This window comes from Macrobrachium rosenbergii, chromosome 17, assembly GCF_040412425.1.
Source record: "Macrobrachium rosenbergii isolate ZJJX-2024 chromosome 17, ASM4041242v1, whole genome shotgun sequence".
Taxonomy (NCBI): Eukaryota; Metazoa; Arthropoda; class Malacostraca; order Decapoda; family Palaemonidae; genus Macrobrachium; species Macrobrachium rosenbergii.
This window is the reverse complement of record NC_089757.1, coordinates 3,772,544-3,799,285: the sequence shown is the minus strand read 5'-3', so window position 1 is coordinate 3,799,285 and position 26,742 is coordinate 3,772,544. Positions and strand designations below refer to the sequence as shown.

Sequence of the window (26,742 nt, the reverse complement as noted above, 5' to 3'; positions counted from 1 at the left end):
GGGAACTTGATTCCTGACGCACAAAAATTACAGCCATGTGACCTACAGTAACTGCACCTTAAGTGGGAACTACATTCCTTTTCAGAAGGCAATTACAGCAAAGTGAATTACTGTAACTGTTTTAAAGGGGGTGATGATGATCCCGTCATATAGGAATTACAGCATCGGGAACGGCTTGCTGTGACTCAGCTTCAGGAAGGAAGAGGGATCCCGGTCAGCCAGGAACAGGGCACGATAGTATCAGATGTAATTCAGGTTCAATAGCTCTAATGAAGTGCTGCAACATCCTTGATTGATTAGTCATCGTCACAGGTAGTATCTTTAGTTCAGACTCTCTCTCTCTCTCTCTCTCTCTCTCTCTCTCTCTCTCTCTAAAAAGCTTAATTTACGTCTCCTCGTTATGTACAGTATGTACTTTTTACCGTTTTTTTTATATATTCATTTTCACTGTACTAGGCTTCTCGTAACTCATTTTTTCGGTTTTTATAAATATGGTAAATCTGTGGAGATGCAAATGCGTGCATAATAATAATAATAATAATAATAATAATAATAATAATAATAATAATAATAATAATAACAGCTATTCACTAAAAACTATAGCAAAAGGATTGGAAATATAACTGAAAGTGATGCATGTCATTCGCAAGAAGAAATGGATTATGGAATCAATCTGCATTTAGAGGGAAATTCACGCGCCAGAGCTCAACCGTCAAATATCACGATTTAACATCCTGCGAACTCATGCCATGACACAGTCATACCAACAGTAACGCGAGTGTAGTTTGCTTCTAAAATACAGTAAAATAGGTAAAAATCGATGTCAAACTAAGAGGAGATACATAAGCGTAATGTAGACGAAAATGAAGCAGGTAATGTGGCATTATATTCTCTTGCATTGAAAGACGGAACGTCTCAGAATGGTCTTTACAAAATCACTGAAATGGAAGGCTCTGGCAATGTAGCAGCGCCGAGAAAGCGTTGCCACACCGTGGGCACCACCTTAACGGGTCTTTATTTTTTTTTTTTTTTCGGCAAGAGGATTAAGTGTTATTTTTAGCTTCCTCTGATGAACTGGGAGATTTGTTGCACAATTTCTCTCTCTCTCTCTCTCTCTCTCTCTCTCTCTCTCTCTCTCTCTCTCTCTGCCAGAGCTTACGTTCCTCGCCTGAATGGAAGACCATACCAGTCTTTTAGTCGCAAGATATTTTTATGATCTTGATTTCCTTGTGGCCCTTTGGCCCTCTTTCCTGTAGGTGCTTCGTCTTGTGTCTCGCTTCCTTGTCTTCCTTTATCTTTGTTATCATTGCCGTACATGAATGGACTCATCTCTTCAGCGGAGATGATTCCCTAAAGGAAAGGGGGGGAGGGGGGAGGTGAGGCAAGGCAGGGCACGGGGTCTTGGGATATGGATGTTGGGAGGAGTTGTACTATTGGCCCTCCTTTGTCGAGAAATGAGTGCCACTCTATAGTGGCACTGTATGGGAGGATCCGGTAGGCCTTGTTAAAGGGCTTGTGATAGGAAATGGGATGGAGAATTGGAAAGGGGGGGGATGAGAGTGGTAGGAGGAAGGGACTGGAAAATGAAGACAGGACAGAAGGGTAATTTGGATTCGAGGGGGTGGGGGGCCTGTGAAACGTTAGACGAGAGGAATGGATGCTGGATTTACGCTATCCCGGTGGTAAATGGTGCACAAGAAATTCCTTCAATTAAATGACACCTTCCGTACTTTACATCGATTTCTTAAGAGGTTCCTCTTCTGAGTAATAAATCTCGCAAAAAAATTAATAAATAAATAAATAAGGGGGAGGAATTCCTTAATACGTTTGACATTTTATTCCAGATATCTGTTTTGTTTGTTGATACAGCTGCCTTTGCATGGCAGAAGTAATATGAAATTACTGACGGGTTGATATAATGTAAAATAGCATTACAAGATACTGACAATCACTCCTATCACGTGTTCCGGGCACAAAACTTAAGCCACTCCTTAGATGGATCATCGGAAACAAACTATTCCAAGTCACAAGAAAAGAACGATTCCATATGCGCACTGGTTACAAGTATGAATTACTTCTACTTGAGGCATCTACCAGTTCTCGACATTTTTAAGAAATGATTGTAATCTGTACCAAGGCTTATTTCTTTTTCTTCTTTCGGATTTCTTTTACTTACATTTTACCTCTTCATTCCAAAAACGATTCGTGCCACTACATATTTAGTGCCAGACGTCGTCGTGGGAGCAGCTCAAGGAACGACACTTCGTTGCAACTTGGTTTTGAGCTGACGAGAGTCCAATATATCCTTACAGGAACAAACAAGTTTAGCAGTAAATACAATGTAGAGCACAGTAATTCATAAACCTCTTTTCTCCAGGCAAACATGTTTACTAGGAAGTATCATCCAACGTTGTAACTTATTGTTATACTGTTAGGAGCTTTTATTTATTTTTCTGATTTGTTCACGTAACGTTTAGAAGCCACTCGGAAGGGCAGGTGTCAACCAGTCAGTGCCGATTAATATCGTGTTCTTGTGAGGAAAATTATTTCTATTCATTATAGGAAACTGGAAAAGTTATTCATTTATAGTTTCATATTCATATATTCATTTTGCACTTGGGTTTTAGAGTTTGCAAGGGAAGACAAGTCTCAAAAAACCAGTAGAATCCAGAATCAGATTTAAAAGTTCGCAGGAGCAGGTTTGAATGCATCCATCATGATCGGGAAGTTCACACTGATTTTATTACATTGACAATTTATATTTATTCGGATAAAATTCGAAAACAAAACTAACATATATATATATATATGTATATATATACATACATATATAAATACATATTATGTATATATATGTATATATATACTTTGCGATTTACTGTCCTTTACTTAGCAGACTGATAGAAATATAAAAATAAGTTTACAAGGAAAGCTCTTATAAATGACAGATGGGGATTATAAAGGAAAATATGTACCCGGAATCCAAAACAGTTGAAGAATTAGTAGACCTACCAAACCAGGGGTAAATATTTAAGAGGTTTTACAAAAGATTAGGCCCAACAGCTCGGAAGCAGGGACTCCGTCGTTTCACTTTCCGTCGTGGCCCTGCCTTTACACACACACAACATATTTTATTTTTCTTCCTCGTTTTTCCTCTAGTGGGTCCGCCGCACGGCGTCCCCACGCCTGCCCCTTCACCCTTCATTAGCTGCTTAGTCCTACTGTGAATCCTTGTGTCATGAGAAGAAAGCCAAATTAATGAAGGAATCGTTAGGACGTAGGTCCTGGACAAAAAGTAAAATCACCTGAGATATATCTACTCGATTCGCCCTGAAACATTTGCACGAATCACCTTGGATATATTTACTCTTGTATTAGCGTGACTGTAGTGCCTATTGAAGCATATTTGTTCTATCATTTATCTTGTCTACTTCTCCCCTCTGTCGTTGGATTATCCGAGTTTGACCAAATTATCTGCAATTATCTTGATTTCTGAGGGCGGGGAAAAAAGCAAATAGATTATAAGCCATTTCTAGGACTAATAACCTTCCCTTTGTTACGGCGAGGTAAATGAGTGTAACGGGAAATGAGAAAAAAAAATATAAATTTCTTTGGAGTCATGAGAGAGAGAGAGAGAGAGAGAGAGAGAGAGAGAGAGAGATTTCTTTTATTTCTAATTTTTTTCGATTTTTTACATTTGGAAATCAGTTCTATATTATTATGAGAGCGAGACAGATAATCTTGGGATTCTATGTTTTCATAGACCAAGTAAATTTGTATATGGTGTGGAAATATTAAATAACTTTCAAATAAAAAGCGCTTATCAGATGCAGTCGACGAATAGCTTAGGACCGCCCCCCAAACACCTCTCTCTCTCTCTCTCTCTCTCTCTCTCTCTCTCTCTCTCTCTCTCTCTCTCTCTTCTCGCACGCGCGCGCGCGCGAATCAATAGTCGGCAGCATAACCCTGGCTGACCCAACTCTGCTTAGCTTTGAGTAGATTTTGATATTTTTTAAACCTCAAAAATAAAGCAGAAATTACAATACTCTTTTTGCGGGGAGGGAAGGGGATCAATAAGAGATGGATTTAAAAAAAAAAAAATTCAATATGTATTTCAGTAAATTATTTGCACTCTCGCAAACATCTAACAACCTATCAATGCTTAGTAAATTAATTGCACTCCCGCAAACATCTAACATCCCATCAATGACAAACATTTTAAATAGCATTCTTAACCACCGTTCTCTCTCTCTCATCAGATTTCTTATACGTTTCATTCTGAACTGTTCTCTTTAATGGATTCCTTGTCCTGTGCCTTTTGAAGAAAACTCTCACCGAACGGAAAACACCCGTTCTTCTTATGAAATTTTTGACATTTTATAAATATTTTATTAACTTCTTTAAAGGGTATCATTAGTCCAAGGCTTTTAAACCCCCTGGAGCCCAGGGAGTTGTGTTTGACGTCATTACGGCCTTGAATCATTGAGAGAGAGAGAGAGAGAGAGAGAGAGAGAGAGAGAGAGAGAGAATCGGGAACTATCTATCTGCCTATCTACAGTTGATTGACGTCATCACGACCTTGAATCCTTCGGACACTCGCACAGACAGACAGACAGACAGACTAAGCAATCTTCATATGAATGCCAGCAAAATTTAACCTCGTATAATATTCACGTTTCGAATATGATCCACAGTTTTTTTTTTTTTTTTTTTTTTTTTTACAGAAAACTGGCCATATCTGCCCGATACTTTTCTATGAAATCCCATGAATTTTCAAATGATGTGTTTTCCAAGATTATGAGGCCACAATTAAGGAGACATATACTTCGAATGCGTGACTGTTGCTTGTTTAGACACTGAAGGATTCTACGGATTTCCTTCATCATGAAAACTATATTCAGTTATAACATGGACGGACTATTTTATTTTGATATTTAATCTCAGAATATTTCTTCTGCAAAAGGGACGCACGCCCGATTTTGAATAGAATAGAAATATGGGCACCTCTGATAAAGGAAATTCTTAATGCTTCATAAACTGATAAGACCTATTAGGCGGGGAAAAAATGCTCAAAATAACAGAATGGAATTATAAAAAAAATCCCAAAACCTGTGTAAAGGGTGTAAGGCAATACAATTCCGTTTCAAAATTCTATCATTTTTTTAGAATCACACCTTGGACGATGTAAGTAGAAAGATTTCAAAAAGGAACCAATTTTATTATGATGAATGTCCCCTGATAATTTCTTGTTATCTACCATTCGAATTCATGAACACAGTGGCAACTGCAAGGCAATGCTTCGCGCAAATTGGCTTTGTGAGACAATGGAGGTCAAACAAGTACGGGGATTAGAAGCGATTCAAATATTAGGTTCTTTTGCACTACTTGAGAGAGAGAGAGAGAGAGAGAGAGAGAGAGAGAGAGAGAGAGAGAGAGAGAGAGAGAGAGAGAATCATACAGGAAAGGTTTGTTTGGTGAAAACCCCATGTAAAGGCAGAAATGGTGATTAACTCAACATGTAGTGCATCCCGCAGCAAATTTACAATTTCCAAGGCGAGATTCGGATTTTTCCAGTTCACACGGGTGAATGAGAACTGTAGTATGGTCGAGATGTAAGTCACGTATGTGAAACTGATCTAAGCCCTCTCTCTCTCTCTCTCTCTCTCTCTCTCTCTCCTTTTGCTTCTTTGGTTGCTAAGAGACCCTCTCTCTCATGCGGGTCATGATAATTGTTTACAAGTTCTTATCAAGGGACAGAGGTGTCTCACTGTACTACCCGTTTCTAAGCTAGAGAAAGGAAAGAAAACGGGCCGCATTTAGAAGAGCAGAAGTATTTGTTCCAGAAGCTACTGTAAGTAAAAAGATAATCATAACATGAAGTAACGTTATAATTTTATAGTTAATAATATCCAATTTTTCTACCATATTCGGTACCCGAATACCATAGGCATATGGACGAACAACACACACCAAATCCAATAAATATAAACAAGACAACTCCCGTTTGGCGTAACTTGTTACCTGTACATGTAAGCTCACACTTGTCACTAAGATTACACACACACACACACACACACACACACCTAGGAAGATACATGAGGGAAGTTGGTGAAGGTTTATTTTAACGATGCACTGCCAAGTGTATTCGTGATGTTCACATGAAGTTTCTCCCACGTATGGCTCAAAATAAGCCTCCGACGTTTGACAAGCAAAACATTCACACATTCACACACCAAGAGGATGGCTCCATACTTTTACTTCTGCATTCGACCAATCAGCTGTCTCCATGTGTTGAACAAAAGAAGAACGGAGCTCGGCGAGGGCCAATAAGAAGCAGGTTTTATTTCTTGCTTTCGAATTTGGGCTCGGCAGTAGCTAAGCCAGTCTAAATACAGCCCTTCGGACAATTTTTGAGAAAAGCATCGCTTTTATCGTCCACAGAATGTAAAATATCTTGCAACATGCCACCGACCTGGTCATTTTCGGTGGGTTTAGTCGGGTATTGATTATCCAGACATGATAGTCGAAGCCATGTTCACATGGATACGAACGTGCGTCGACTCTTGCTAAAGTGGGTCGCGTGCGTGTGTTCGTGTGATGTCTCTTCGAACAGCTGATATCTAGGGGCGCCCACTACGAGAGAGGAGAGACCAGGGAGCGGAGCTGAGAGCAGCTGCTGCAATTGGCCTGTTTTTTCTTAGTTTTTCTTCAAAATTTAAACTCAAAATGGGACAGAGACGGGTCCAAGAGTACGGTGAACGCGTGGAAGAGGACAAAACATCAAATCCTTTCGATATAGAGGTAAGAAGACAGAGTTATCGATGCTAGTTCTTTGTTCTCGAACTGCGCAGTTGTTGACGTGGCCTGGCGCACAATCTCAGGGGTGGGGCTGGTGAATGTCTTTGTCATTAAGCAATACTTTTTACAAGTATTTTCAGCCTTGATGCATTCAGTGTGTTGTTGCGAAGCATTTACTTAGATTCTTCCTTCAATGTTTTCGAAAAAAAGTGCGTTTCATGCAGCATCCAGGAGAAAATCGATTTTTCAAGCCAGCTGAGCTTATGCCATTACGCCATAAGGTCGAGAATGCAAACCCCGCATACTAGGGAATGGACTTTGTTTTTCCCAGCAGTAATATTTTCTTTGTATCAAGGCTCCCCTTTGTCCTTAATATTTCAAGCTATGAAAATGATTTTGGATTACCGCTGTTACGAACGTGAAAGAAGCCGATGGTAGAAATGACGCAGTAATTCTCGGCTGACAACCTGACGGCGAGCTTGCTAGGTGAGGTCACTGGGAACGAGCCATATATAGATATATATATATATCGAATTTAAATACGGTTTGTGGGGTTTCATTGCTGATTTTTCTCAACCATATTGTCGTTATTCTCATAAGTTAGCAAATGAATCGGCATGTATCAGATTTCCATCTGCCGAATTCTCAAGCATTTGGTGATAGTTATTTTCAGGCAACGACCAATATATATTTTTCTCCTGCAGTTTTCTGCTCTGGTTCCAAACTCAGGCCTGCGTTTCAAAAATAATTTTTTTTTTATAGTTTCGGTTTGCGTCAATATTTTTAATAAGAATTGGAAAATCAATGGTATGTACATAGTCTACGAAGTGTTTTATTGTGACATGTTTCTACTTGAAACGTCATCACTTGTGTTTGTGACTCCCTGCACTTCCTCGCCTCTGCCTCATTCGACTCCCACCTCCCCTCCCCTCATCCATCCCACCTCTGCAACTATTCTGGATTATTCTGGCTTATATGCTCCCAGTCTCCGCCACCCCTACCCATCTCCGCATATCCCCCACCATTTGCTCTCTCTCTCTCTCTCTCTCTCTCTCTCTCTCTCTCTCTCTCTCTCTCTCTCTCAATACTGTGACTCGACTTAAATCATGAGTAGGTTTCTCCCCATTTTTTGTGCTGAGCAATATCACCGAAGTGCCATTCTTCAGAATATTACTTGTGCCGTCTGACTTTTAGCCCTTTAAACATTGAAGGTTACATCACCTAATGCAATTCCTAACCTTCATGGTGACTGGCGGTTATAGGTTTTTTTTTCCCATTTGGAGGCAGACAGAGAAGTAAATTTTATTACCGACGGTTTGTAAATTATTATTATTATTATTAATCAAACTGAGTTAAGATGGTTTTCGATTGTTTGGAATTCAATAATGGTACATGGCCTGTAGTAGCTTGAGGTCAGTCGATATTTCACTGGTAGTCATGAACGATCTTGATAAGACTAAGACTGGTTGGGGCAAATTTACAGCAGCGAACGACACTGCCGTTAGGAGTATTCCAGATTCGTCACTGCCAAATATTAAAGAGGTCCCTATAAATCTATCGTTACTCATCTAGATCATATTTGTGCCGTTTTCAAGTAAAACTGAAATCGCCTGTTTTCAAAATGACTGATATTCCTCGAAGGCGATGCAGTTCTTCAAGGCAGTCCTCATTATCAAGGAGTTGTGAAAAGTTGTGAAAAGTAAACGTAGTATTGCTCTTTACGAGGTTGGTTCATAACCGTCAAGTTGTATCAAATGTTCATGACCTGCAGTCTGCATGTGAAAGTGGAAAGAACCTTGTAACTTAGGAAGCCCGTGGCGAACTTAGGACGGAACAAAGCATTCATGATACCCCACTAACCAGGCCGTGTCATCGCAATGTATACACAAGTGAACTTATTCTATATTTGAGAAATTTAACACTACATTGTTTTTTCAGTAGGAGGTAAGAAGTCAATTATGGATATTTATTTTCCCTTAGTCGCCAAGAACATAGACAGTAATTTAGTGTTTCTTGTATCCTGTAATTTCGGGAGGGGTTACTCGGGTTCTGTACTGTCATTCCCCCCTCCCCCCTTAAATCAAGTTTTAAGTTTAATACATATTTGCGTGGCATGTGAATTTTGTTGAAAGCTGACTTGTGAACAGATTCAATTTCCTTCATGCCATTATGTATAATTTTTCAATTAAGGCAAATAAAAAACAGGAACTCCTCATTTGATATTTCATGTGCTCGACTTCATTATTTATGTTGTGTCCTTATGCTGATTATTTCTTTAAGTGTCTTTTGCTACAGGTATCACTACTCTTAATGGGATCTTACAGCCTTGTTACTTAAAAAGGTTTTTAGGATCATGATGGTGAAGTTCAGGGATTGTAGCAGGGTGTGGAAAAGACAGGAGCGAGTGTTGCAATCTTTAGAGTAAGTCGAGTCGAGACCGTTCGAATTCCGAGGGTTGTGCAGTGACCACCCTTGCCAGAAGAATTTTTTTGTGATGTTTCATTGAGGCGAGAATTGAATAAAAAAAACCTTCGGTGGATATTTTAAACGCTCCCTGTTTTCCAACGAGGCCGTCCGTGGGTCGTCGGTCTTTTACACACAGAGAGAATCCTCTCTCGTCATGTCCTTTTAATGTAACATTTTTTTGTTGTAACAAGCTCAGGGCAGAAATCTAGTTCAAAACCCTTTTTTTGTTCTAACTAGTAGACATGATGTAAAGGTCGGGCTAATTATACTGAAAGTAATTTTTCTGATTTTCAACTCGGCTTTCACCTGTTAAGTTGTCAAATATGTAAAAGAAAAAAACTTTTTTTCTCCACTACTGACTGTCTTGCGAGAAATACTTAGTCATTAGTCATTTCTTGTTTCTTTACTCAAAATTTCACTCAAGTTTGTCATTACCAATAAAAAATACAATGAATGTACTTTCATCTCACCAAGCTAGTCAAATTTAGAAAACAATTTTTCTCATGTAGTGTTTTGATTATTGTTGTACTTTTGTGATAGAAAGTAAGTACATAATATTGGAATATAACGAAACTGAAGGAGTAAATTACTAAATTTCAAGAAAAGTGGCTTATTCAACACTTTTGGAACAATGTTGAAACTTATGCCAACTAGACTGTAGGTGAACCGGCCCGCTCTATCACGTTATTAGGAATTTTTTTTTTTTTTTTTTTAAGCTTTACACCTGTTTTCTTCGTTCAAAACAGACACTGGCACGCTCATTAATTGACACAAATGTTTTAGAATTATCTACTGTACAGGTGATGTTTGTGCCTGTCTGTAAATAATCCTTAAAACACCTATTCACATGTGAAAACTTATGTGGTCAATACTAAAGATCAAGATGAACAAAAAGATGCAGAATTATAAGAAAATTACAACCAGTTTAGAGATAGGTGAAAGAAAAATATGTACGTTTAATAGTTGTTCATGACAGTGGGGAGAAATTGCTAAGCTATTTTCCCGTGGGTGAGAGAGATCCAGAAATGATGTGGAACAGTGATTTACTGATATTGTGTACAGTTCAGTTCATCTTTCTGGAATTACAACTGGAAGAATGAGCGAGGTTTGCAAAAATACACAGAACCGAATTACCATAGAGATCTTTTTTGTTCTGGAAGGGTATTTGAGGGGAAAATTCAAAATACAAGTATAAATTTGGTTCTTGCAATGCCAGCCGCACTAAATAGCTGGCAATCATGCTTTTTACAATGCACAGGAAATGCAAATTGAGCAAGCAAAAACGGCGTTCATAAGTAGGTAGGTAGAGGTTCCGCAGGTAACAGACATCTGGTTGGTTATAAGTTGCAGAGTTGTTCAGAGGCAAGTCGGTTATGTTTAATTTGAATGCTTCTAGTATTAATGAAAAGCCAAAGATATGTACCAAAATAGTTCTGTAAGAAGTGTTAGCAAAATAATAGTTCTGTTAGTGTTACCAATGTCCCATTAGTGTGTGTATCTGAAATAATTTTCTTGCAAAGTGAAGACAATGGATATTTGAATTAAATTGTTCAATCATTACAGCAGACACTATGAATTTTTATATGAGGTGACGATTGATATCATGGAATGGTATACCTTTCATTGAAGAGGAACCTTTCCAGAATATCCATAATGAAAATAATAAAAGAAAGAACCTATTCAAGTGCTGGTAGTTTCATTCATGTGATTGTCTCCCAATTTTTTCATGATCAATTAATGTAATAATGAGTATTATAAAATCCATCCGGAGGTGTTTTTGCTTCTCACTAATATATGAATAAAACTTATGATTGCTCAGGTAGCCAAAATAACGAGTTGTACACAAATCCACCGGGTAATTTCTTAGGTGGCGAAAATTCCGAAAAGAATTCTGCGGGATCGACACTCACTCAATGAGGTGCAGATACCAGTAGAGTGATTCCTGGCAGGCAGTGTCCTTAACACATGCACATGCAATTCAAGAACGCTGTATAAGCGTTTTCAAAGTTCTTGCGATCTAGTCTATAAATCCACTTATGCATGTTATCCTTACCTATCGAATGACCAATAATAGAAGCTGCTGCCTAAACTGTACTGAAGTACGGTCGCTATTGCTTATATATGAGGTCGTGGAATTGTACTTATCATTACCCTAATGCAATTTCTCTTTGCCCTAACAACGGTGTACACCATTAGGATTACAGCTGCTGTTACTACCGCACATTTTATGGCATATTCAGAATTTCTCAACCCTCCCCTTGGCCCTTACCTCTTTCCTTAGATCACCCCCCCCCCCCAAACCATGACATCCCCACCCTATAAATATAACCTTGAAAACCGGCCCTGGCTTTTGTTTTGTTACAACAGCCAAATAAATTTAATGAAGTTTCCAGCTGTGATATCGTGATTACACCAGTTTCAGAGTATACAATCGTAAATGGTAATGGATATAAAAGTAGAAGTATCCTTGTTAATCATTGGGAGATAGTATACTCATTCTTTAACGGCCTTACACGTTGGCAATGCTGCCATCGCAATAAAGCCTCACCCACCTAAGACTGCGTCAGAAAGCGGCAATAATGATATGGGTATTTGATCAAATGTTTTAACATTTTTTTATATATTTCGTTTGAATTTTCGTAATGAATTACCTAATCAGTTTTACCTTTTATTTACATAATGAATGACTACACGATAATTTCTGAACCAAGACTTTATTATTAAAATAAATCATTCTTTGACAGTAGGTGACTGTTACAAATGAAATGCTTTCTTTAGTTGCTACCGTAAACACACCGCGTAATTCAAAACTGACAGAGCCTAAGAGCACTGAAATTCTCATATTTCAAATAATTCAAGATCGCTGCAACCGGCCCGCTCTGAAGGGTTTAAGTGACGTTGACAACACTGCTGGCTCGCTCAAGGTGACTTTCAATATAGAGTTCCAGATGTTACCATGTGCAACAGCAACGACAAATTGCTTTCCCCCCACTGAACTAAATGGAGACTGCATTCTTAGCAACACATTAATAGTTGACAGTATGAAATTATGTTGCCGCTTTCTACAAGAAAAGAATATAAAAAAAATGCAAAAATGCATTTGTTTTGGTTTGAGTGTTGGCACCCATGATGCTTTGTTTACTTGGACGACTGCCAGAACCAAGCTAGTTGCCACGTCGTATTTTCCTAGGCGCTCTAGCTCTGAATGCATCCTTGTCTTATTAACAATTAACAGTTGCACGCCCTTGTCTGTACTAATTTCGCCCGTGAAATTTGAGCGTGATGGTTTCATTCGCTTTTCTTATTATTCATGCTCTTGTTTATCAGTTTTACCGGTTTTTAGAAGGGATAAAAGTAAGTTCTGTAGAACTGAGTGAAAATGTAAGCTAATCAGGGGAAAATTATGTAAAAATGTTGGTGCGGGATATCCACACCATATTTACGTCTTTGAGAAGAGAGGAAAAATTCAGGCGAGAGCGCCTGCGATGGCTAAGGAAAAAAAAAAAAAAAAAAATCTGGAACGACGGGTCAAATAAAAATGAGATCTCAATCTTTCGTCGCTAGTCACATACTACATTTTCATGCATATCTCGCACCCAGTGCAAATTTATAACTCGCTCAAAAACGCAGGTCACACTGATCGCTAAGATTATCATGCCGCGATTATATAGAACAAAAACTAAAATGAAAAAAAAAGTAAAGCTGTAAGTTAGGAGTGTACATTTGTGTAGTGTGTATGACTGATACATCCCCTAATACGTATCTGAGCTAATCCATTACCACCAATAATGGTAATGGGCTTGCAGTGAGTTGTATGATACACGGATGTTATATCCGCAATGAAGGAATTAAGCGGTTGGCCTTAGGGCCTATGTGAATAATGACCAAATTCCATTCTCCCCCCCTCCTTGGTCAACGCATTTGCTCTGGCTGTCGGGACACGAGGCCCGGGAGAAGCACAATTGGACGTATTTGTTGAGGCTCAATAACGGGTATTGTCCTCTAGTAAAAGAGACGTCAGGATGATTTGATAATCGACGTTACCAAGTCAACACGGATATGCAAGTCTTAACCCTTCGGCCGGGTTCAGAAAGACACCATTAGTGAATCGGTATCATTGTTGTCCTTAGGAGACCTGTTATATTTTCCAAACACCAAAAATTACAGGTAAATATAACTTAATTTAGCCAGAGGATAAAACATTCATCAGATCAAAAATGAATGGGGGGGGGGGGGAATTACTGATGGGCCTGGAATGTTCGGGGGTTTTTTCCCCCTCAAGATGTTTTCTAATGCCTCATTTTGGCCATGTATTTTAGATTGCTTTGGTAATGTAAATACTACAGCATAATGCTCTCCCACTAAGAGAAAAAAGCCTTAAAATATTCTATAGTTTATTCACGAAGCTACAATATTAAAGTGACGAAATGGCCTATAAAAAGGCGAATGAGAGAAGAATCCCTTCGGACATCTTGTAGAGAAGAAAATATCAAAGCCCTTAAAGCCTAACAAGGTGTTATAGAGTGTTTTTAAGGCCTTGTTAGGCTGAAAGATAGTCTTTTTAGAGGTTGAAAGCTTTGTCTTAACACAAGGGCTTGAGGCAAAGTGCTATATTTATTCACTCCCAACAAGTAACAAAGATTTGGTATTAATATATCTACTCGGATTTCCTGTATATTTTACTGTACTTTACATGAATTTCATCATGGTTTCATAGTTTTCTTTGTTATTTTTCCATTCTCACACGGGCAACAGTGCCGAAGCTTTGCTAACACTGGAGTTGGGCGAAAAAAACTCCCCAATAACAGTTTAACAGTGCCAAAAAGAAAATTCGTATTGTAGCCCCCTTCAAACACTTAATACGAAAACTTACCAGATGAAGATATCGTCATGATCTGTACACACAAGTGGATTGTCGTTTTACTAAAGGGAATGTATACCCCCCCCCCCATATCGTAATTTAGAAACAGACGTGGAACAAGGATCATTCCGAGTTAACAAGATTTCATCATTTTGGTATTTTTATTTTGAATAATCTCTGCTGTGGTTGGCTTATCTCACACCCAAAACCGGTATATACGCAATGTACTATGTGTTAAGCAATATTTAGTTAATAACATGAAAATACATGCTGATCTAAAGACACGTATCAAAGGTGGAAAATATGAAACGAGACATCTCAGCACGGATTACCGAGACTGTCCTGTCAGTGCTGATGTGTTGGACGATGCATAACCACTGCTCTTGGATATTACGTGGCCCTCTGCCTGAAGGTTTTCCATTCCCTTTCCTGTCAAATCGTGGAACGGCCGACATGGAAATGTCTTCAGGAGCCTATAATTCGGCTTTCAAAGAGCCATCCCCCAATGCCTAATTTCCCCGATTTTTTGTCATCTTACGTTTATAAATGTATGAATTTATCTTTACTTATGAAGGTTCTTCTCTCTCTCTCTCTCTCTCTCTCTCTCTCTCTCTCTCTCTCTCTCTCTCTCTCTCTCTCTCCGTAAAAATGAAGAACCAGTTGGAAATCTAAACCTGAATCCACCAGACCTTGCAGTCAGGACCATCTTCCCCACGTAACTGCGGCAGCACCAGTGAGCATAGAAGAGCCATAGGCAAGGGAATTAATGCAACCACGAAGAGGAATTTGTAAGGAAATAGAAGATGTGGTGGGGGGGAGGGGGAGGCGCAATCGCAGGAGTGGCCATAAACACGGAAGTGTTATACGTCATTGTTGGCCAGCCTTCTCATATTCAGTGTATATGAAAGAATAACACCCAAGGCTTGGAAGTGTTCTAGAATTAAGTGTTCATCGCCCATTTCTCTTGATCCACATCAGAACCGCTCACAAAGTAAAATATTTGGGAGATACATTCTCGAGAAATATACTACGATACACTCTCTCTTGTTACCATTAAACGATTTCCTCCACACGATTTTCATTTTCGTTTACCTAATACTATTTCCCTCCCTCCCTCCCTCCCTCCCACCCAGCTTTTCTCCTCTCTGTTCTATCTACTTAGGACGCCTGCCTCTCTCTCTCCTCTTCCCTCTCCAGCGCCATCATCGCTTTACGAGAAGGGGGGAAAAGGATAAACCATTATGATGGGGATAGAAGTTATGGGGGAAATATGTAGGAGAGAAAATAAAAAGGAGGGAAGGGGGAGGGGTGCCAAGGACATCCTCCACCGGGCGTTGAAAATGATGAGATGCTTTACTCTGGGTGGCCTCCTGTGAGATGTCATAAAATGCCCTAAATTAGGGAGCAGGAATTTGGAGAAAGGGGTGATTTACCAGAGGGCCGGATATATAAAACTAATTTAATTATATAGAAAGTAGCTACGCAAAACCTAGTGAGAGTATGCGGAAGCAATTATTAAATGGTAAGGATATACTTTTTCCCACTATAACAGAATTCCATTTACATTTTTTATCGATATTCCAAAAATTTCATTTGTTTCATTGGAAACTTCTTCAAGACTCGGTCTCCCTCGGGTAAAACTAAAAATATTGTGGCATTACGTACAATCTTTTAACATGCTAATCATATATTTTAGGAAAAATATTTAAATGATATGAGCTAGAAAATTTAAACGATTTCTTAAAATTCACTTTAAAAAATAATTCCACTTAAGTAATTTTCTTAACCTGCAGTACACAATTTTTATTTCGGAATTAACATAGGAATTCGTTGTACGACAGATATGTCGTCTGGCACTTGATGGTCCTGAACATCAGAAAATGCAATTCGTAGTAAAGTTATGTAAGTAAATCACTTGCATAAGTAGTTTTTGGTTAATGGGTCATCCAATTGCTGTAATGACATTCTTCACCTCTGTCATTACCATCCGGGAAATTGAATAAGTTGCGAAAATTCAAATGACTGGAACCAAAGTTTCATGCAAATGCAACAACTGCAACGATACAGAAAATCGCCTTCCTGTCAAATGAAAAATATGGCCAAAGTAGATTCTCTCTGACAACCAGGATAATGAAGTTATAATAATTTGTCCCCAAATCGTATTGTATTATTGCAGTGTTATCTGCCACTGACTGAATAATGTGGGACTGCAGTGTGTGTGTGTGTGTGTGTGCGTTACAAAGAGTGAATTGCCTCAAATGCAACAAGACTATTCATGCTACTGAATGGCCCCTCCAGATGCTAGGCGAGTTATTCCGGGAAGGGAAGAGGACCGCGCAGGGGGTTACAGGATCCCTAAATAAAACGCCCCCACGAGTATTTGAAACACGTTTCTGAAGTGGTTCAGCACCTTAATTGACTACGGAAAGAGGAAGGAATACTTGAGGCCTGGACGCGTCACCGTGGGCATAACAATTACAATAAATATTAATTGGTATCATCTACGTGAGAGTAACTATAATTTAGCATGAAGCTGTTTTGGACAATGTGCAACTCAAATTGGAACACATTCCCTTTGTGTGCCATCCAAACGGAATTCGCTGTGCAGGTCTGTGGAAACGTGTAAATTCTATGTAACCTAATAAGACGCCAGGTCACACATCACTTATACACATCTACGGGAGCCGAGTGGTGTGTGTGTGTGTGTGTGTGTGTGTGTGTGTGTGTGTGTGTGTGTGTGTGTGTGTGTAAACATAAACATTCAGCTCGAACGGCCTTCATCAGCCTAATTTACCATCGATATGATGGGAACAAGATTTGTGTAAGGCTATACCATGATACACAAACACCTTGATGCTTATTTTTCTCCATGTACATTTCCATAAACACGAGTCTGAAATGTGACAAGAAATGAGCACCATGAAATTTCTTTTCATGCGCCAAATCATTCGTTTGCCCACAAACAGACCACTAAGGATTTATTCATTCGTCCGATGAATAATTCTATGCTTATCAACATTAGAGGTTGACATTAGCATATTTATATATATATATATATATATATATATATATATATATATATATATATATATATATATATATATATATATATATATATATATATATATATATATATATACTGTATATGAGAGAGAGAGAGAGAGATGTATGAGAGAGGCTTTAACTCTAGCAATCAAGTCTTCTCAATGTATCTGAACCATAAGTACTGAGAATTTTTATTTTTAGACAGTGAATACTATTCTTTAATTTAATGTGCGAGTACCATGCCAGCGTGTACCTAGTAAATTTATTCTGAACCAAGCTAACTCGACCACCAAGGGGTTGTGAACAGAACCAAACCACCTCAACGTGACAGAGAATTGTTTTGAACCCCTCGACACCAAAAATGTCTATTGAACCAAACATGTTAACCAAAGCCTACTCGCAGGAATGCGTTTTGATCAAAACCCACACATCTCAGAGTTGTGATCATTCCCATTCAAAATTAATTCTGGCATAAGTTTAAGTTGAACTAAGTTGATCCCAAAACCCATGAAAGCCTCGAAAATTTTTGCATGTAAAACGACCAAGAACGCTACGCATCCGCAAGTTTTCTTAGGGGAGAGGGAGAGAGAAAGAGAAAGAGAGAGACCACAGCTGTAGTTCTAGTCTAAAAATAAGTACCAACGAAGGAGGAGGTGGGGACGATTCGGGTAGAGCGGCGCATGGAGGAAGGGGTCCCATGGTAACCAACTGCCCACGCAACTTGCTTAGCCGTTGACGTCATTGAGAGCCCTCTCTCTTTCCTCGATCTATTGCCCGCTCATTTGCCCATGACTGTTGCACCAATTTTTTGTTCTTATTAGTTTACGTTAAGGACAGTGTGTGTGTGTGTGTGTGTGTGTGTGTGTGTGTGTGTGTGTGTGTGTGTGTGTGTGTATATATATATATATATATATTATATATATATGTGTGTGTGTGTGTGTGTGTGTGTGTGTGTGTGTGTGTGTGTGTGTATATATATATATATATATATATATATATATATATATATATATATATATATATATATATATATATATATATCCTGTTGGCATTTATTTATGATCCATAGTGTACTACTATGAATGCAGTGAACATTATTACACCCGAGAATACCAAAACCGCGAGACTGCGATTGAGAGGTAATTTTGTCTATATACTACGCGCATGCTTGGGGTGCACACTGCACTCTGTCGTACTCTGGATCTAAGAACGAGTTTACAGGGACCTTTGGCAATGCAATGCAGTGAGTGTAATATATTTTTTACTTAGATCCTCAAACAAAAACTTTTTCGTATTTATAAAACACGTACCCTAGATCTAAATACTAAAAATCATAATCATCCTTAGCTGCAGGTACGAACTTCCATACACACTCATAAATTTTACGTAACTGCAAAACCGGATACAGACATACATGCACACATCCGTGTGAACATACACGCATGCAATTGCTGTGCATACGAGTTGCAAGGGGCCAACTGAAGGCTACTGAACTAAGGCACATAAAATAAAAAAACTAGAGTTGGCTCCATAAACATGTCTTGGCCCACAGGTTAGCTCCCAAGACAAAAAAAATATTCGGGGCCCCGAAGCAATTGAGGCCTCCGCAGTCTCCACAGTTTACACGGGAAAATGTTTACAGAGTCACGGTTAATATGCAGCATAAAACAAGCAGTGGAATTTCAAGAACTACCCAGAATATAACACAGACAATTTCTGGATGCTGTTAAGGAGGTTACGTTAGTTTCCTTGGGAAAGATGAACTTAACATAGAAATTCAATGGTGAAATGCCTAGGAACGAACAAAACCTATGTATAAATTTCAAAGAAAAATAAAACCCAATGATTATATGCCAAAGGATAGGAATGTCGCGGTACACATGCCCAAGCGTAAAAAATGTGAAGGTGTGAATGCCATGAAATATGTGGTACACAAGCGAAAGCCTGAAAAATGTAATGGGATAAAATTTGGAACACGCGTCCCTACATGCGTCTAAATAAAGCAAAAATTATATTAAACAGTTCACGGCATATAATAATATGACGCACCATAATGGTTTTACGAGGAAAAACTATGTTGGTCGTATGTACTTACATGTAGAGACATCAAGGTATACTGTAAATGTCTTGATATTGTGTGGACTGTGGAGGGACTCAGACTTAGGTCTGGTAAAAAAAGGTCAAATATTTTTGGGTGTGATGAGCTGGTGCTTCTTCCCCTACCATACAAGGCACCTTCAGTGCATTTACAGGAGGAAGCTTTTGCCAAGACACAGCTATTTTACTTTACGTCCAGCAATAAGAAAAAAAATAGAGCTTACATGTCCATTAAATGTAATATGCACAGCATGTAACAGTAGACTTATGGGAAAAGAAGAAAAATAAAAGAGTATCAAACCAACACAGGAAATTTGTAGTGAACGTCGACAACCTACATATGATGGAAATGTTTGAAATAAAATAAGTCAATTATACCACCTAGTGTGGGTGCGAGGATTTTTGCAGCCATGCGCTTGTGTTGAAAAAAAAAAAAAAAAAAATTAAAATCTCGCATACTAACTAGACATATCGAAGATCATTTCTAGGAAAAGCTTACAGATCAATATACACGTAAACAGTCGGCAGATTAGCATACTCGCCATGTTTTAACGCAATCCACAGGTGTCCCAAATGGTAGCAGGAGCAAGTGTTCAATGAAAGCGACATACAAATAATCCAAGTGTTCAGCAAAACCACTTGTCCGCACTAGTGGGCTCACAGAGAGCTTTTTCGAAAAACTATTTTAGGCTGCAAGAAAATCTTAACGGAAATCATAAAGAGGAGAAGGAAAAACGTACCTCGTAAGTTGCTGGAACACTCCAGTAAAAATGTCGGGTGTATGTGTGTGTGTGTGTTTTCGTTCGTTCAGACACGTTTATTGAGATTAACCTTGCCGCCACGCCATTAGTTAACCTTGCAGCCACGCCATCAGTAAGGCCAACGTCTAAAAAAAATAATAAAATTAAAGTATATGTGTTCAGATGATTAATTTTGCATAACACGATAGTTTTAAGGGATAGTAAGACGGTATTCTGTGAATGGGAAATCTTGATAATTTTGCATAACATGATAGTTTTAAAGGATAGTAAGAGGGTATTCTGTGAATGGGAAATCTTGAAAATTATACACAAACTAGACAATATCACATGTCCTTGTGGTTGCATTGCTCGTGGATGATTCGTGTGATAAAAGGAAGCCAAAATCAACAACGAAGGACTTTCCAGTAATTAGTAACCATCTTGTATTGCCTTACTCAGTCACGCAGTATTAGCACTGTAATTTAGACAAAACTGTTTCCGTCTGCCCACACTCATTCTAAAACTTTTTCATTTTATCTAAAGTTTATTTGAATTTCTTGAAATATATCACAACTGGAATATTATTATTATTATTATTATTATTATTATTATTATTATTATTATTATTATTATTATTATTATTATTTGGTTATACCGTATAGAATTTTTCGTCTCCTGTAACTTTTTTTTTTTTTTTTTTTAGTTTTGAACGGCAATTCAGGTACAATTACAGCAGTGAACAATCTTCTTATATAATATTATACAGTTAAAAGTTAAGACATATATATATGTGTGTGTGTGTGTAAATGTGTGTGTATATATATATATATATATATATATATATATATATATATATATATATATATATATATATATATATATATATATATACTATAAATAAACACCTATTACAGAAACATTACATGTTATATATATATATATATATATATATATATATATATATATATATATATATATATATATATATATATAATATATAATATATATATATATATGTATATGTATATATATACTGTATATAAAGCATATATACTGTATATACATGTGTGTGTGTGTGTGTGTGTATGTGTGTGTGTACATTTCATCGTCTGACAATTATTAATTAATTTAATCTTCTTTCCAGACATGGTTCCGGTGGAGGACTGTTTGCAAGACGTTTAGACTTCAGCAGTTTCAATGCTTTGCCGCGCAACAAAATCAACTCGTATCACATCAAGGTAGGGAGCAAACTCGTGTCAAAAAGAAAGAAAGAAATGTTGTTTTATTTTATCAATCCTATTGATATCAACTGTTCGTATTTTTGTTTTTTGGTTACTTTTTCAATTTCATGCGGTATGTGGTTTGGTCAATTAATTTTTTCTTGTTTTATTTTCAATTTTATCATCTATTATTCCTTACAGGCAAAACTTAAAAAAAAAATAGTTCACAACGCGGGTTTCCTTTTATTCATGCCGTAACTAAGTTATTAATTATTAATTACAAACGAGCGGGAATTTGATTAAAACATTACCATCGCCGAAGAAGATCCGAGAGAATGCGAGATCCCGTAGGGCGGGCCGCCCTGTTAACAAGATGTCAAGGTAACCCCCGTCGTGTAATGGAAGTGACTCTTCGCATAGATAGCGAACCAACGAAGTGAGAAAGAGAGAAAGAGAAACAAACTCAAAACAGACAGACTTCGATGAATAACTATCCTTCATTATTTTGAATCGGAATGAATAGGGTTTCCCTACGAGAATACGAAACTCAGAGCGTCATTTTCAGAGTTTTAAGTGGAGGACATTTTGTATGCTTTTAGGATGATAGAGGGAATTGAAGACCTGTTGTTATGATGTATATAGGATGGGACAGACTCGCAGAATATAAATAAAAGCTTCCATCTGGTAATCCTTCCCTTTTAAAAGAGAGATTCTGAAGTGGTGCTGCTGAGATGATGTTCTCATTTAAAAGTGAAGACACTGAAAGGATTTTTCAAATGCTATAAAAAATGACTAGTGAAATATACTTTTTTCAATCTCCTTTTTTAAAAGTTGAGAGGAATTTAAGGTATAACTTTTTTTTCCAAAAAGTGCAGTCAACTTTGTGACAGCAGTGATAGCAAGTGCTAAAAAGAAATGCTAGTTATGAGGTCACTGAATTATCTAAACGTAAAGAGAAGATAATATGTAGACACAGGTAGACGTATCTGATAAGTCGGTGCTAGTGAGGGTTTACTTCTAGTTCGACAGAGCTGAAAGCTTCATTATTGCCAAAGTGACTTTGATTTCAATATTGTACCCAGAGCTTAATTATTAGAGCCTAATGGATAACTTTTGTATAAATTGAATGGTGAAATTCAATAGGTCAAAATTTCGTTTACTGACATTGTGTCCCTGCAGACTTCTACATATCTTTACTTTTTGTAGTAAGATCTTTCCACAAATGGGTTTTTACCTACATACTATTAATTAAATTATATCATTTGAAACGGGTATATTTTTTACCAACTGTGGTTTTATGTTTTATTTGTGAGACAACACTGCACATTATTTTTGTATGAACCTCCGTGAAGGTTATGATTATTATTAATAAGGATCCAGATCGCCACACTGTCCAATAACATATACTTCGTGGGTTAAGCCAAACCACTGTGTTTTAAACTTGACCTGTATCCTGCAATCATTATTTGTGAAGAAGTCCTCGACTTAAGCAGTTCTGATCTCTTTGGATCCCGACCGACAAAAGGGTATTTGTTTCCCCTCATTTTCCTTTAAAGGGGAAATAAACCACCTTTTGGAGCGTCCGTGCGTAGAGGTCATAATGGCTTATTTGTGGTAAGTAAATGCCAGAAAAGGACGTTTTGTGTGTGCAATTACTGGTAACGGGAACCCCTCGGGGTTTGTGAAGGTAGAAGGTATACCTCTATTTTAAGATTTTCTTTTTCTTTTAGAAATTTTGAAGGTTGTGTTACTGCCATGTGTAACGGAAATAGAATTTTTTTTTTTTTTTTTTTTTAGTAATATCACTGACTTATTGTGTTAGTTTTCAATTTCATTGAATACAATAAAATTTTGAAAGCCATCACAAGATGATGGATTCAATGACTACTTGAGTAAATTTCACTGATGGTTTCTTACTTTCTTCTCTTCATGTCATGTTATATGAAACTGAAAGCATAAAACAATGGGATATTTTTACTGACATATTACAAGGGATGGGGAGGGGGTTTTGAAGTTCTTCGTTCATATAGCGACCATATTTCACAACATTCGGTGGCATCTCTTACAACTAAATACCACCCAGGGAGGAGAGAGAGTGAGAGAGAGAAACGGACTCGCCAATAAAGTGGGTGGCGGAGTGTTTAATAAAAATGGCAATTTGGGAAGCAATAAAGAGCGCAATTGGCCGTTTTTTGGTCAGCTGTTAACGGCCTAAGAGACACCGAGGAGAATAGGAATGGAGGCGCATTCGACTTTTACACTCATGTTAAGATGGAGAGAGGACAGACTTGAGAAGATTGCACAATATATATTTTCCTTGTTTCCAATTCATCTGAAAAACGAAAAACCATGGGGAGGGGGGGGGGTTTATATTCGCTTCTCTAAATAGGACGACAGCAAATTTGCTTCCAATACCGATTGCGAAAGGAGGAAAGAATATTCCGGTAGAGTTTTTAAAAATATTTCTCTAACCTTAACAGAAAATCTTTTAACAGAAAATCTTTTAAGTTAAAATGGAGGGCTATCTCTACCATAAAACACCACTACTTTCGCCAGCGAGCGCACTTTACTGTTAAAATTCAATGTACTGGAAGTAACATGCCATAAAGTTATACACCATCAAACTTTTTTCATTTTAACGGTCATTTTCTTCCAAAGTTTATACTTTATAGTAGAACAGAAGATTAAAGCAAGAACAAACTATTTTTACTTACCGAATTATTATTTTCAGTTTCCGTATATAAATATGTCATGAACTATGACCATATGAAAAGTATATGGCTACAACAAGAACAGTGTTTCCCAAGGTTTTGTTGCAGCCGTACACTAGACAAAAAGAAGTGTTCTGCTGAGCTAATATTGAGATTAGAGAAAGAAATTGAGCATCGCGTGTGCACTTAATCTGCGCTCGGTCTTTTTAGGAAAGATACTTCACTCTACCTGAAGGCTTAATAATGCCACGTGTAATTTAATAAAACAACTTTTGTGTGGTTAAAAAGGGAGCAAAAAGGGAAATGGTGTGTCAACTCCAAAGCCTTTTATATGGTAATTTTTTAAATTAGGCTTTTTTACGCCTTGTAATTAACTTCTACCAGGAAATTTGTTAACAACTCGGACCGTGGATGAAAGACTTCACAAAATAGGAAAGAAATGAGAGCATGGTGCCTTTGGCTACCTAGTTGCAGGTTAAACGAGAGAGAGAGAGAGAGAGAGAGAGAGAGAGAGAGAGAGAGAGAGAGAGAGAGAGAGAGAGAGAGAGACCTTTGGAGGGATAAGATTTAGACTTTTGTTCTTTTTTCTTCTTTATTTTAAGGAAGACATGATGTTTATACTTAGCAAAAGCGAGAGTTGTGTGGTGGAAGATTGGGCAGGGGTGAGGAATAAGTAGGTAGAACACGTTAGCATGGCCCGATAGATAGGGTAATTGTCGTAATAGGAGAAGGTAATTAGGAGCAACCAAGCGGCGACTCTTAATTGGCAAGTGATGATAGCGGCAGTTTCTGTGTCAAAGTTAATGAGTAGACTAGATTATAATTATGGTTAAAAGGAGATGCCTCGGAGGCTAGGGCGTAGCGGGGGTGGGGGTGGGGGGTTTATGTAGGTGGCATTAACATGCAAATGAGATATGTAAATCAACTGCAAAGTTGGCTGCGGATATTGCACCCCGAGTGGTGATCGAATCCGGCTAATGAAGTTAATGTAGAGGTGTAACCTGTGGGCAAAAACAGGCCACTTCTACACGGAGGAGGAATTGCAAATAGCCTTCGTAAACAAAGGCAAAACGTAGTTCGACGGGGAAAGTCTGCGCTATAGTTGTATTACAAAGTATGAAATCCATTTTCTTCTCAAGCTGCGTATCAAAGCTATGTTTAGACCAGGAAGACTCGAAGCATATACAAAGAGCACAGCCGCACGCTCCCCTCCCCTCGAAAAAATGGAGGAAGGGGAGTTACTCAAACAATTTACTATGGAGATTGTCGCTTTGAGATCAATTCCAGTTAATGAATTTTTTACATTTCCAGATACGAGTGGGATGTATCTTCCCAAACGATTCTTTTTCCCTCCTGTCCTGCCTTTTAACAGTCACAAAGGAACGAAACATTTATGGAGTCATTCCAGCCTAGCTTTCTTGTTTACGAGATTCGTTCACTGTGAATAATGGGAAATCAACTACCGCCACTGCTGCAGGAAACGGGTCTGGACTCTGTTGGTTCTGTTTTTATTCACCTCCCCCCTTATTTTTGGGAGGTTTAATATTAAGAAAGATGCGTCAAGATATGGTTAACATCAAATTCAGTTAATTGCGTTCGGCATTCGGAATCACTTCGCGGCGGAAGGTCCAGTTCATCCCAACTTTGTACAACATTACTGCGCTTAACAAGAACTCAAGTCTTTTTTTCAAATTTGCGTGTGCGTGTGCGAGGTTTCGTTCTTTGCCTTGAGAAATATATCGAGACCCGTATTTTGAAGTCTCTAGGAGAGGAGGATTTTTATTTTATAGGGGAGATTCTTTCTCTCGTCGTAGGCCATTAATCTGGATTCTACCTCGCGAATTTTAGGAGGGGAAAGGGGCTCCCCGCCCCCCCTCCGTATCTCTCCCTAACGGGCTCCCTCTGCCTACCGTATCGGTTAAGACATTCCTCGCCAGTCTTCATCATTTGAGATGGACTGTAATTAACTCGGCCTTACGGCTCTTTTTAAGGACCTATCAAAAGGGGGAAATTTTGAACTAGATGTTGAATTAGAAGTTGTTTGATGTCTCGCTTGGAGGAAGAGTCCTCCGTATCGTCACTAGATAATGAACTTTGCAGTCGCCGAGAGCCAGAAATGACAAAATAACCGGCACCTTTTAATAGCGCCAGGTATATTCGAATTCCGTGAAAAAAAAATGGATTAAGGCAGGAAAGGAGCAATAACCCCTTTCCAGAGAAGCGAATCCAGGAACAAATTATATTTTCCACGATTACAGTTTTTTTCAACGAAGTCTATGCCGTCTTTGAAATTTTAACCTTCCCTTATTGAAAAACTTTTACTTGGCCATTTCATAAATGAAAGGTTTGTCATACGTGAATCAGTATTAGTGGACAAATTAAATACAGTTATGGAGGGCAGAAACAAACACCAATTCAATATATGTAACTTCGTGTGAGAGAGAAGATGAAACGCAAATTCCAATAAGATAAGTCTCTCTCTCTCTCTCTCTCTCTCTCTCTCTCTCTCTCTCTCTCTCTCTCTCTCTCTCACGAGAGAGAAAGAGAGAGGCCGTAAAGAACAGCCTTCTACTATAAAATCTCGACTCCCGGGTGCTATCGATCAAGAGTTGAATGTTAATGATCGTCCGCTGATTTTTTGCAATTTCTCGGCTCCCCAATTTCGCGTCGCGGATCAGATTTTGTCATTGGATAACATCCTCTCTCCCTCTCCTCCCCCACTCACCAACGCAACCCCCGTCACCCTTATTTTCCCCTCCCTTCCCCTTCTCTTTCTCTCTTTTAAGTTGATTTCTCGTGAGAAT

The 26,742-nt window shown here is 38.2% G+C and overlaps 1 protein-coding gene and 1 long non-coding RNA gene across 3 annotated transcripts in view; both read left to right on the top strand.

Moving 5' to 3' along the window:
• heca (headcase) overlaps nt 1-26,742 on the top strand; it is a 90,962-nt gene that overhangs the window by 27,291 nt on the left and 36,929 nt on the right. For both annotated transcript variants that reach the window (XR_010855792.1, XM_067119468.1), the window contains exon 2: nt 21,152-21,245. Coding sequence is in view for 1 of the 2 variants with exons in the window: in XM_067119468.1 (XP_066975569.1) it covers nt 21,152-21,245 (94 nt within the window). In the remaining variant the exon portion in view is untranslated. The remainder of the gene's footprint in view (nt 1-21,151; nt 21,246-26,742) is intronic.
• Nucleotides 6,624-10,943, top strand: LOC136847668 (uncharacterized). Its single transcript, XR_010855793.1, has 2 exons — nt 6,624-6,801; nt 9,079-10,943. It is a non-coding gene; the product is annotated as an uncharacterized lncRNA (long non-coding RNA).